The sequence below is a fragment of the Mastomys coucha genome, unplaced genomic scaffold (genome assembly GCF_008632895.1).
Source record: "Mastomys coucha isolate ucsf_1 unplaced genomic scaffold, UCSF_Mcou_1 pScaffold23, whole genome shotgun sequence".
Classification (NCBI taxonomy): domain Eukaryota; kingdom Metazoa; phylum Chordata; class Mammalia; order Rodentia; family Muridae; genus Mastomys; species Mastomys coucha.
Window position 1 is genome coordinate 44923445 of NW_022196906.1, and position 12758 is coordinate 44936202.

The 12758-nt window shown below is 45.3% G+C and overlaps 2 protein-coding genes across 7 annotated transcripts in view; one reads left to right on the forward strand and one right to left on the reverse strand.

Moving 5' to 3' along the window:
* Positions 1-4867, forward strand: part of Ppp2r1b (protein phosphatase 2 scaffold subunit Abeta) — a 34173-nt gene extending 29306 nt beyond the window's left edge. The window contains exons 16-17 of one of the 3 annotated variants that reach the window (XM_031345117.1): positions 2804-2967; positions 3832-4867. In XM_031345117.1, coding sequence (XP_031200977.1) covers positions 2804-2959 — 156 coding nt within the window. In that variant the 3' untranslated portion in view covers positions 2960-2967; positions 3832-4867. Of the gene's footprint in view, positions 1-2783; positions 2968-3831 lie in introns of all 3 variants that reach the window. The other 2 variants (XM_031345116.1, XM_031345118.1) reach the window with 2 other exon arrangements.
* Sik2 (salt inducible kinase 2) overlaps positions 3979-12758 on the reverse strand; it is a 112637-nt gene continuing 103857 nt past the window's right edge. For 2 of the 4 annotated variants that reach the window (XM_031345113.1, XM_031345115.1), the window contains exons 10-16: positions 10470-10698; positions 9640-9924; positions 9350-9513; positions 8561-8671; positions 7848-7939; positions 6533-7153; positions 3979-5261 (exon numbers count right to left, since the gene is read on the reverse strand). In XM_031345113.1, coding sequence (XP_031200973.1) covers positions 5237-5261; positions 6533-7153; positions 7848-7939; positions 8561-8671; positions 9350-9513; positions 9640-9924; positions 10470-10698 — 1527 coding nt within the window. In that variant the 3' untranslated portion in view covers positions 3979-5236. The remainder of the gene's footprint in view (positions 5262-6532; positions 7154-7847; positions 7940-8560; positions 8672-9349; positions 9514-9639; positions 9925-10469; positions 10699-12758) is intronic. The other 2 variants (XR_004111763.1, XR_004111762.1) reach the window with 2 other exon arrangements.

A 12758-nucleotide genomic window follows, 5' to 3' on the forward strand; every position in this document is an offset into this window, starting at 1 on the left:
GGGGGGAGGGGAGTTCTCTAATTTCTCTTCCAAAGGGAAGAAGAGGGGAACTAAATTCTCTTCCGAGGGGAAGAAGAGCTGTTTGAAGGCAGGCAGAGCTGTGCACATGCACAGGGAGGATTCTGTGCTCCCAGTCCGACATACACCCTCACAGCCACTGGGCTTGCCTCAGTTTGAGAGCTGCTGCAGTTCCCTTCTATATAATATTGGCCCAGGGGAATGGCCTGAGTAATGGAAACCAAATCTCATCTGCACTCACTGCCAGAAAGCAGGATTTAATCCCGCCCTACAAGTCTAGTTTGGCAAAGGGATTCTCCAGAATCCCAAGGGCAAAAGAATGTATATCTTTGTGAGACGTTCTTGGTGTGTGTGTGGATCGCTCATGTCCCATTCACAGACCCCAGAGGTGACAAGGTGACACTAATAACAGTGCTCTTTGCTGGCCTTCCTGTATTGCCTGTTCTGGGGGAGCTGAAGTAGAGTGCGGTGTGCTTGTCTTTGTCCCTCTTCCTTTAGCATTCACCAGGCTCAGTGAGGCCCTGACTGGCTGAGGGCTGTGCTTAGCAGTGTTCCCATCTGCCATCTGTAGCGGCTAACGTGTACTCAGGCAATTTAGGGCGAGGTATTATTTACCCTGCTGACGTCAATGAGAACATATTATCCACTGTCTTTTCTGTTGCTTGAAATGAGTACCAGAGCTCAGAGAACACAGCCACCTTCCACAGTTTGAAAACTCTACCCACACTGCTCAATGAGGTGGAGTCCTGCCTATAATCTCATGAGTCTCATATTCATATCACCAGGCTTTTAGAAAAACAAGGTGTTTTTATTTTAATTCAGGAGAGCTGGAAACATAAAAACAGTACATTTTCCTTGCAGAAAATGACCCCATTTACATTACCATTTGGTACAAAGATCATTTATTAAACTGTTATTTTAGGCAATTTTCTAACACTGAGTGACAGGTGACACTTTTGATTTTTCACATTGGAGCTAATATGATTTGCACACAAAATACCAAAGCTATCAAAGTCACCAAATTTTTCTTAGTAATTAAAAAGCATGAAAGAAAAAAATGACTACAGTCAGATTAAGTTTATGGAAAGCAACTCACAGAGCAAGCTGAATCCAGCAAGCTGTTCTTTCTGCAGTAAGCAAATGGCCTTGCCTTTCTAGAAAGTGCAAATAGTCTCTACCACTCTTCTTCAACTGCAGCCCCCCAGAGGCAGGCCAGCCCCCTTTCGGCCTGCCCCCCTTCCTGCTGCTTTCTCCTTTTTTTTGCGCCATGAGGACTGAGGATGCGTCAGCACTTGCATTTCTGTGACTGAGCAACCCTGCCAGTTAGGGTGGGCATCGGTTATCTTCACTTGGCGATGCAACCCTACGCCATCCACCAGGATGTTGTTTGTATTTCTATTTTTAAGGCTACCCTTACCCATTTTGGTTCTGAAAAATTCTAGCACTCTACCATCAAAGGACATTACCATTTTATAATTCTCAAAGTGTCAAAGAAGCCTTCCTACTTGACAGGACTTACTGGTAAGAAATTCAATGGGCATAGTGACACAATCCTTTAATTCCAGCACTTGGGAGGCAGAGGCAGGCTGATTTCTGAGTACGAGGCCAGTCTGCTCTACAGAGTGAGTTCCAGGACAGCCAGGGCTACACAAAGAAACCCTGTCTCAAAGAAAAGAAAAGAAAAAAAAAGAGAAGAAATAAGATGTTCTAGTGCCTTTCCTTTAGGATAAAGGTTGAGTTCATAATTCTCTGGGCATCCATCTTCTCTCAAGTTGACTAAGTAGTGGGCCCTTTTGGCCTGTTGGCAATCAAGGAGGGGTGTGTCCTTCCAATATATACTTATAGAGAAAAGTACTGGATTGCATAACTTTAAATAAGCAAACATCTTTGATGTAAGCCCAAGCTTTTACAATTTATTGAACATCAAAACAGTCAGTCTATGGTGTCTGTGTCTCCCTGTGCAGTGCAATCGCCCAGATAGCTGCAGTTATCACTTAAGGGCACTTAGAGCCAAGCAGCTATCAAGTGGAGGCTGCAGCTGTGGGGGCGGGACTCCAACACAAGCCAAAAGCTAGGCAAGGAAGCTGCTTGTCCCTGTTACCTCCACTTCTGAGCTCTGTGACGTCAGCTAAACCATGTATCCTTAAGAGCTTTGCTTTCCTCAGAAATATGGACAGAATCTCTAGCTAATTTCACAGAATTGATCTGAGGGATCTAAGCAAGCACTCAAAAGTGCTTGGTACATTGCTGTGAACATGGACGGGCAAGCTGAGTAACCAGGACTTGTAAGACCCATCCTTGGTTAAGCTGTCTTATCACTCAATGCTCAAATCTGCTCATATAGAATGTGGACATATGATATGTGGTGCAACTAGGAATGCTGGGTATTCCAGAATCAGCTAGGCTGTTATAACTGGGTGAAAATGGCTCAACAAATCAGTAAGAAGGTGTTCGGAGATGGGAGACTTCAGAGCCTAGAGAGCCTTTTTAAGAGTCAATATCTCATTTCACATGCCAATAAAAAGGTGAAAAAAGCCATGGAATCTCTCACTTCTCTGAGCCCTCAAGCCAGGGAAGACCTGTGTGTGTGTATGTGTGTGCACGCACACGTGAAGTGTTTTTTGTCCACTGTTGAAACAGGTTGACTCTGCTCTTGTCTCCCACAAATCATTGTGAAGGTAAGTTCTATAAAAAGTTTCCAGAAGCAACAAAGTGATAAAGATCCCTGCCTGGGCAATGACTCCAACTTACTACCTGTTCTCCAGTTTCTACCTTTGATGTCTAGGCACAGAGAGACCGAGCGGCTCGGGTGGCTTCCGAGGAGGCAGTAGAGGCAGCCCAGCTTAGGGGCACAAACACAGCAAAGGTCAGCCCCGGAACAGGGACTCTGCAACGCCCACTGCGATCACTACCATCAAGTGACACTACATACTGTCTCTAAAGGAGGAGGAATGTGAAAAAGTTGCCTGGACTATGAATTTTCTGTAAACCAACAGGGAACTTAACTCACTGTTGGTATGAGTGTAATCCAGACCAGAGGAATTCTGATCCTGATATATTTAATAGGCAGGCTTGATTAGAGGCTGGAGAACCTGCAGAGGAAGGAGAGCCCACTAGGTCCCATGTCCTGAGCTGCTGGCACCCCTGGGGCCCTTGATCAGCTGGCCTAGAAGCTGCTACTGTTTGCTCCTTCAGTTTCTGGTTCATCACCTCGTCTCTCCCCAGTCCTAGACCCCTGCCTTAGGTATAATGGCTCCTGGGGTACAGGTAGAGAGGTCTGTAATGAATCCTTGCTGAGTACTCTGTTTAACAGAGCTCTGGGGCAGGGCAGAGGGTGCTACTCCACAGGGTGCACGTTACAAGGGGGGAGTGTACAGGATGGAGCCTGGTAACAATGCAGTAACTCAATTATAAAAGTTAGGAGGGAGCAGGAGAGGCAGAGGCTGAAGTCCTCCCTCCCTGACACCAGGACCCGGTTTAAACTTTGATTTCTGAGCTAGAAATTTCTGGCTTCTGCTTTCCTAGGACGCAAAGCAACAGGAAGGGCTTTGTTTAGACCAGCTCTTATACCTCACATCACTCTCAAAGGCTTCTCCTGGGTTCTTATTATCTCCCACTGGGTAGATTTAGAGGGTTATAGACATAAAGAACTGCCCTCACCCCATCTTTATTCCCAAGGTGGCAGTTGAGGCAGCCATGCCAGGGCAGGATGAGGGCTGGTGCTACTTTTGCAGCTCCTGGGAATAGAGGAGTGGGACCCCATATCCATTTATTGTTTTCCTGTTGCATTAACACCCTCTATTTGCCTTACAGGGAGCAGCATGTCAGTTGCATGTAAATTCTAGAGACACACTTGCCCAACTGGAAATTGCAGAAGTAATGCATTTCCCCCAAAGCAGGGAGTAATATCCCTGGATAACAAAAGACCATAAACAAAAAAATAAAAGAGTACCACACATATTGCACTTTTTGCCGAATGAAAATTTTACCTCATGTTTGACTCACCAGTCTCTTTGGAGAGGCTAGTTACAAGATAACAAAGCTAAGGGCTACTATACAGTAGTGTACACACTGCTGATGTGAACCGACAGGCAAACACGTCAGTATTACAAAGCTGCCTCTCCACAAGAGTGGACCTAAGCCTTCTTAGTGTTGCTTTAGTAATTGTGAGGAGAAACGACTTGGAGGCTTCTATGGGTCACTAGTTGGGGGCAGACACAGAAGTAATCAGATGAGTGGAGAGCCCATTGTTCTCACCAGCTTCCATCTCAGGAAATAATGGTAGCTGTGGAGCTAGGGATGTCTACTTGAAAGTGAGGAAGGAGAAAATGGGAGCTTACGACAGGTTCCAGCAGGACGGTTCTTGGTCTTCACAAGGCGACTGTCCTCACCTCTCTGTGTGTCAGTGCCTAACAGGCTTGGCCACTGATGAGCGTTCCCAGCTTCTCTCTGCAGCCTTTAGCCTTCTGACAGCCTCTCCGCAGCCCCTCATCTGTTGCCTAACTGTCCTGCTATGGCTGCTAAGTCTCCTGGGCTAAGCAGCTCACAGCCCTGTTGGGGGGCAGGGGTTTATGCCAATCTGCTGCGGTCTGTTCCTGCAGTCATGAAATGAGCAGCCCCCATTTTCAATCTGGAAGGCATTTTCATTTCGTCAATATTACAGCACTTCTGCAGTTATGCTGGGAAAACATTCTCCTTCAGTCTAAACAAATCAAGCCCCGCTTTTTAACTTGGCTTATTTTGCAAAGCTTTAAACATATCAGAGATCTTAATGAAATGATCTCTCCAATGAAATCATCAATCTTTAAGCATGAGGAGGGACAGAATTAATAAAAGAAACACAAGTTATCCTTATTGGATTTTCAGTTATTAAATCACAAAAATGACAGTCGCTCCTGCTATCTACTCCTGCTGTAACCCACAGCCCAATTCCAAGCAGAACACATTTCCAAAGCAGCCTGGCACCAGTGGGGAGCCCAACAACTACAGTCTCTGGCCAGCCTCAAGGACTGCTTGAGTCACCAACACTGGCAGGGCTGGGCTGGGCTGGGCTGCGGGCCAGGATGGCTCTCCGGAGACTTCCCACGCCTAGTCTTCCCTTGCCTGCCTGGACACTTACTACAGAGAGGAAAGGCAACTTATAGGTGTTTCTAGAGGCAGCATCTGTGGAGTAGCTCTCTTCTTGTGCTTTAAGGAGGACGCTTTGTGCTTAGTGCATTCATCTGCTGATTGGACAAGCCACTCTAAAGAATAGAAATTATAATTTTTATAAATAATACTGAGTTTGTAACACCTGGATGTCACTGTGCAAATGACAGATTACTAGTTACTTCTAGATATCTGGTTGACTAGGTATAGCATCTATTTTTCAGAGTCAATAAAAGGGTTAAGCTTTTTTTATAAATGGCTAACACATCTGAGGTTCTTTGAATATTGCTATAATACCTGAACATTTCATACAAATCAAAACTTTAAGGAAATTGAGAATTCTGATCCCACATGGTGGAAAACAGACTCAAGAGCCTTTGGATTTAGCAAGGATATGACTGGGAAGCTTGATTCCTATAGAAAAGAGTGTGATGAATTGGAGGAAGGCACACACTGCCACTTCATGGGGCATATAAAAGTTCCTTTGTTGTGCATCTTTTAAAAAGTCTAAACCTTATATGAAACTGCTCAGTGGCAAAGCTTCATAAGCGCCCATAAGTGGGGGTTGGGGGGGGAGTCAGGTACCACCAAAGGAATCACTATAGCAGAGCACACAGGAGGTCTTCCTGGAGGCTGTGCAGGAGGAGCCTGGCTTCCCAGCTCAGGGCCCGAGTTCCTGATGCTCACTGGTTTCTAACCCTCCACTGGGATGAGGCTCCTGTTGTTTCTACAGGTGAGAGCTCTGGAACCCTGAGCATCCTAACACTCATCCAGGGGCATTTTTGAGAAGGCATTATTGCATGTTCCCAGACAGGGTTTCTGGATCAGTACCAGCTGCTTAGTGTCCTGGAAACAGCTTAGGCTCTACTGCTTTGTGATGGTCTCGAGAACACCCTGCATCAACATCGTGATATGCCTTGAAGTACTTTGCTGTTGCCTGGCTTGGTTTTGGGGAAATGTATTGCCTTTCCCTCCCACTATGTGCTATATACAACACACATGCTTCCTTTGCTTTTACCAAGGTAAATGAACCTTTGGTGTAAAACCTAGGTCTATGCTGTCACCTTATACAAACATTTGTTGGTTCCTCCTTTGAGAGCTTGTTCCACTCTACTAAGGGCATGCACTCCAGCTTCCAACTACATTCTAGCCCTTACCACAGAAAATTCTGTGGTGGGACAGAGCCAGGAGGAACATCTACTCTAGTCAAACCCTGATTCCAGCTGGGAAACTTGATTTTTCCCCATTAGGGAAAAGGGGGAAAAAAGCTTTAAATTTAAATGGATGGAATAAAACTGGAAATCCACAGTCTGCCTTCACTAGAGCCACCTCACTTCCTGACTGAGATTAATTCACCAGGACATACCCATTGTGTTGTGGATCCACAGCTTCTACCATTTCACAATCAAAGAGTCCAGGGAGCTCAGAGAGGGCCAGTGGGTCATAGCTAGTTGCGGTCTCCTGAAGTCCTGAGCTCCTGGGACAGTCTGCCCCTGTGAGGCTGCTCTGCTGGGCTCCATCCACAGGATAGTGACAGGAAGCGGGATAGTTTGGTAGAGAAGTGGTGCTTGGCAGCTCACAAGTCTGATAGGAGAACTGTAAGGAGGCTGGAGCAGCTCCAGGCTGCTGTGGTGGAGGGGGTGGGGGTGGAGGTGGGGGTGGTGGCTGCTGCTGTGGCTGCAATTGGGAGGGTAAGGGAGGTGGAGCCCGGGGGCTGGGTGTAGAGGGAAGGGGCTGCAACTGCATCTCTGGATATTGGCTGAGGAAAGAGCTAAATTGCATCTGCTCAGAAGAGGGCTCGAGGACAGGCCTCAAGGCTGGGGTCAGGCTAAATGATGGGGGCTGCTGGGATGCTGGTGGAGTCTCCTGGTGGGGAAGAGCCAGTTGCTGACTTGGTCCAGGGTAGGAGCTCTCTGCTATCTGCATCTGATTAAAATATGCTTGCAGCTGAGACTGCTTCTGGAGGAAGAGTCGCTTCTGTTGGAGCCTAAATTGGCAACACCAAAAGATGATATCTCAAGTGAGTGTAATTTCAATGTAAATTCAATACCAAGCATTAACTCCACTTTCCCTTTTTTTTTTTTTTTTAATTTTTGAGAATTTTACATATAGTCCAGGCTGGCCTAAATTTGTATTCCCCCTGTCTTAGTCACAGGAGACTAAGGGGTTTCAGACATGCACCATCACATCTGACATCCCCACCTACTACTTCTCTCTTTTCCATGCAAGGGGAAAAATCAGAGTAAGAATTCACCACTCTAGGTTTTGCTCCTATCTGAATGACCCCTGTGATGTAAGTGAGCACCACTACATTTCTTTCCTAATTACTATGAACTGCTCAGAAAGAGGGGCCATCTTGGCAGGGGTGGTTTCACGTTGGCTGAGCAGCGTCTATTGCTGGGAGCAGCGGACATAAACAGCACCAAGGAGAAAGCCTCATCACTGCTTTAAGCCACTGCTTCTGAAAGCTTAGGGCTGAGCATATCCCAGAGAAATACAAGGAAATGGCAGAGTGCAGAGGGGCTGCTGTCATCTGGTCGGCTTCTACTCTAGGCTTCTCAACAGCCTCATTAACATCATGCCTGAACAGACAATGACCATGTCCCAGTGCATGGTACTAGAAGAAGCATTCTCCAGGCTGCCATGGAAACAACTGACTTTACTGCCAAAGACATCCTTACCTATGCTCCTGCAGCTGCTGCTCCAGGCTCCGAGGAGGTTCTTTACAATACACTGGACAAGGACTCTGGGCCTTCGGCAGAAGACTGGGCTTCTGGAAGGTCAGAAAAGCAGTAAGAGCCTAACCATATGCTATCACCTAGGATGCGGGTGAGGTGATGGCATCGCCCTTTGGATGCCTGTCTGATAGAATCCACATATGGCCTCCAGAATCCCGAGTGAAAGCACAGACACTCGCTCACTAGAACCCTGGAAGAGCATCGGGTATGCAGGCCTGGGCATCTAGTTCTTGCCTACTTGTTTTCCACTTACAAAATTCTCCTAGGACTGGGACACTCATGGAGAACAATGAGAAAAGCAGACAGGAAGGCCCAGTGCCTGTTAAGTGATTCATTCTGAATGGACCTATATCATTTTTTTTTTGGATCTTTATATACCAGAGTAGACAGCCTTGGTAAAATTTTGTAGATTACAGATCTCATCTTATTATTCACAAATATAAAGTTAGAAGTAAGCCAGGTCTCTCTTTCCCAGCATGTGGTGGAATTAGCCTTTCTTACTGCTAACATAGGAAATATGGCTAAGATTCATATGTTTCTAGAAGCCACTAATGTAGGATTAAATTTATCCTATAAGGAATCAAACAGCTACCTTACCTAATGCAAAACAGGCTTCCATGACAAAGGAGCCAGACTAAGAAAGCTAAGAACCCCACCTGGAGTCGGTGCTGTAGGTACTGAGTTTCCAAGCTTTGCTGTGGCGAAAGCTGAGGGTGCATGCTGGCAGAGAGCCCGGAGACACTTTCCTGCTGCTGAGAGATTTCCTCCTAAGGATCAAGGGAGTGGACATTTCAATTTCTCTGTGAGAAAGTTTCAATCCATAGTTTAAACACCTTTGCAAATGACTGAGTGGAGTCCAGACTCCACATGACCTAACACTCAGAAGCTTTCCCTAACTAGCAGGTTGAAGGTTGCTTTTCAGAGACTCTACAGCATCATCTGCACTCCACTGTTACCTCATCAGTATTAGAATGAGAACAAAAGCTCCTGCTGGTGTGCTAGAAGGAGCTTACCTACTCATGGGCCCAGAACACTATGGGATGCACTCAACACTGGCTCAAGAACTAGCAACATTTATTATATTTTTAATGTGATTAATCCTCTTATTTAATAGTGATTCACATCTAAAGTAGTGGCAAGAAGCTTCTCATTTGAGTGGTATTCATCACCGTGTCTGTGTGTATGCAGTCAAGGGAGATGGAGAGAGTCATCCATATATAATCTGCCTGCTTTGGGAACCCAAACTAGATTGAGCCTGTAAGCCTCCATCTGGTGCTGAGCATCTGAGGGCAGCATGGCTGGGTTTAAGACGTTAGTAGCAGCAGCAAGAAAACCTCTGATACTGTGGGCTTCCCCAGAAAGCCAGTTAGTTACAACTAGGAGGGAGATAACTGAAAACCATACATCTGTAGAAGAAATGTGTTTGGAAAGGCCTGTGCACTCACCTGAGGACAACTGCTCGAAAGGTCTTGGAGCTGAGGAGCAGTTGATGATAAGGCAGGGTCTGCGTCTGATCCTATCTGTTCATACAGCAACTGTACTTTGTTCAACTCTAGAATTCCTTTGGTTCTAGCAAGATTCTGAAGATGTTGTCTAAATGCTACAATTCCTGCAAAGGAAACATCAAACAGTTTAAGCAGAACAGGCCTTTTAGTTATCATCCATTAACACCAGCATGGCAAAAGCTTTCTTCCATATCTCTGGAGTTTTTGAAGCCACAGAAGAAAGACCTTGCCTTGTGTAAGGGAAGTATCTGATGCTCTGCGGCCTTCTCGGAAGCTCACAGGGGACCGGTTGTGGGCCTCACGCTTCTGTGAGCTCAGAGCCTGCATGGCTGGGTTGGCAGGTCTGAGGCTTACGAAAGGAGATGTCATTCGGGGTGATGGCTGATTGGCTAACATGATGTCCTTCAGGGAAGGGCTGTCTTCCAGAAAGTTCAGGTCCCTCTGGGCAGACCCCATATCATACTCAGAGTCCACACTGTCAAGGGAGGGGTTATCACTCATGGAGAAAATTTTCCCTGAAAAAGAAAATATTACCCCATCAAATAGCATCTTCTTCAAACACACAAACAAAATGGCAGTCTCTAATCTTGACAGCCCTAATCTTTCAGGAAGGTAGGCAAGAGGACTGGAGTACTCCTCAGTCTGGAAAGCAGAACTCATCTAAAAGAAAAGTTCTTTTCAGGGTTAGGGATCCTAAGTGCATGAGTTCAATCTCCAGGACCACAGACAATCCCTCATCTTTTCAGAATGCTTTTACTGGCTAATTCAACTATCAAAATAATCCTATAGAGGTTATAGCTGTAAGATCTTGGCCCTTGAAAAGAGCTATACTCCTTTATGAAGCACACTGTAGCCAAAGAATCCTGGAGTTGGGGAATCAACCCAAAGACACCTTTTTTTTTTTTTTTTTTTTTTAAATCTCTGTAGCAGCGGAGTAGACCTAATCCACATAGTCCATGGCATCTGCCCCCGTATGGAATGAACATGGCCACTATTTCTTGATGCCCTAAGTATGAAACGATGCTCTAAGGTCTAACCTGGTGCTTCTCTAATATCATACCTGCCCCAGGCATCACAACCAATTGGTTAGTCACTTCTGACAGAGTGTGCCGTCGCTGCCCACTGCGTGTGGCCTGGAAAGCTTCAAAGGCCTGACTGGGGTCTTCCTCGGCCTCTCCTTCTGTCTCCAACCCTTCATCGATGGAGGTCTCCATCATACTGCTGGGCAGTGACTGGCATCCCTTCCTCACCAGGACAGGGGGCACAGGGTCAAGCAGGCAGCCATTCACCTGTCAATGTGAAAGGAAAACTCAGCCGCTGCTCTGCTGAGAAGCACCCATAGCAGAAGCCTATTGGCCATGACTTAAAGCCAATGAGAAGTCAAGTAAAATATTGAAGTGTATGTATTCACTTCCAATGACAGACAGCACATACATTAGAAATGAAGGCCAGTTAACTACAGCACTCAGATCCAAACTGGCAGTGCCACCCAGGTTATCCTGCATTATCACTGTTACAATAAACACATGTTTAGTGCTTTACAAATGAATAGGAATGTAACTAGGAATAATAGGAATGTTTGAGGCTTATCAGTTATTATTATTTTTTAAATAAGGGAAACAAGAGAAAGATGAGCTTTTTTTTTCCTTCTAAAGCAAATGTCTCATAGATAAGAGAGAACAGTCACTGATATTCTAATTTTCAACCACGAAACATATTGGTTCTGAATATACTTTTATGTTCATAACAAGTAGTGACCTATTTGGTATATTTTAAAACTGGTTCTAATATGCCCGAGGAATGGAAAGGAGGACTTGCTGTAGACAGCAGATACCACAAAAATAGTTGAAAAAAAATTCACATGGCAAACAGCTAAAACCTTCTATTATAGGATAACAAATGACTCACAGCTTAACATTCCAGCAGAAGTTAGTAAGCCCCAATGCATAGAATCCTCATCCTTTAGTAGTTCACACAGCATCTACAGTACTTGTCCCATAGGGAGCTCGGCACAGGTCCTGAATGAACACACTGCCTTCCCACACAGTTGCCAAGCAAACCACCTAATGGCCAGCAAAACAGCACACAAAGGGGAGTTGTGGTTTCAAGTTCTGGCTGGTAAAAGCCCCAAAGAGCAGGCAATTATTTACCTCATTACTTTAACTATTCCCCTGTGGAAATCAATCCGTGTTCTCCTATGAATAGCTGCTCAGGAGCAGCCAGCAAAGGAATCAGCTCTTCTGTGGTACTTTCAATTGGAACACACTAGGTAGAGCTATTACTCCCACTGAAGCAGGGCAGTGCATGGATATGAGAAGTGGTGTAGGACTGCCCTGTGGCAAGCAAAGGATGCTTTCCTCTTACGGCAGTCACTGCAAGGCTCTTTCTTTGGAGAGAGAGTAGGTTGACTCAACCTTGTGTGCTGGCAGGAGTTGATTCCACAAGCATCTTTGGCCAGAGCCTTCGTGTTGGTAAGGTACTGATACACGCAGGGCACATACTTTCTTCCCAGACCACACCAATGTCCTCATGACACTGAAAACAGGAATCTGAAATCTAGCCAGTAGCTGTCATTCTATTCTTGGTCCAGTCCCAGGTAAGTTTCTCCTTTGTATTTAATAGTTCTCTTACAGGAAAGAATGGCTGTAAGAGTCTCATTCTAGACTCCTTAGCTGCCTAATAAGATAGCTTGCTAAGGCTCTTAAAATGTTTTAAAGCTCACATGTGCTAAGCACCCTTACATGTGCAGCCTCTAGCAAAATGTACTTCCCACTCCTGCAGTGTAAGCAATACAAGCAGGCTCTTTATCTTTCCTTAGTGTAGAAGTCACATTGAACTCCTTTACTGAGTTATTCAAACCACCCAGCAGTCCCTGTGAGTTTATAGTCTTAAATCGTTACCTTATAAACTTTCCTTATTTAAACTAGAAGAAGAGTTGTGTCTGAATTAAATCTTTCCAGATATAAAACAATGGTTTGATTTTTCACTGATCTGACTTTTCATCTAGGGACAGTTAGCAAACAATGCTTGGAGGCTGGACAATGAGCAAGAAAGCCCTGTGGCGTGGCTCAATGTCAACACGGGTGAGCACTTTTGACTACAAGTTCAGGTTTCCTGAAGCAGCTGACCATCATGCTTAGCTATTTCTATTGCTGTGACAGAACATGACCAAAAGTAACTTGGGGAGGAAAGAGTTTATTTGGCTATTGTATCCAGGACATAGTCCACTGAGAAGAGACAGAGCATGATCCTGAATGCAGGACCTGAAGCAGAAGACACAGAGGGATGCTGCTTATTAGTTTCTTCCCCATGGCTTACTCAGCCTGCTTTTTTTTTTTTTTTTTTTTTT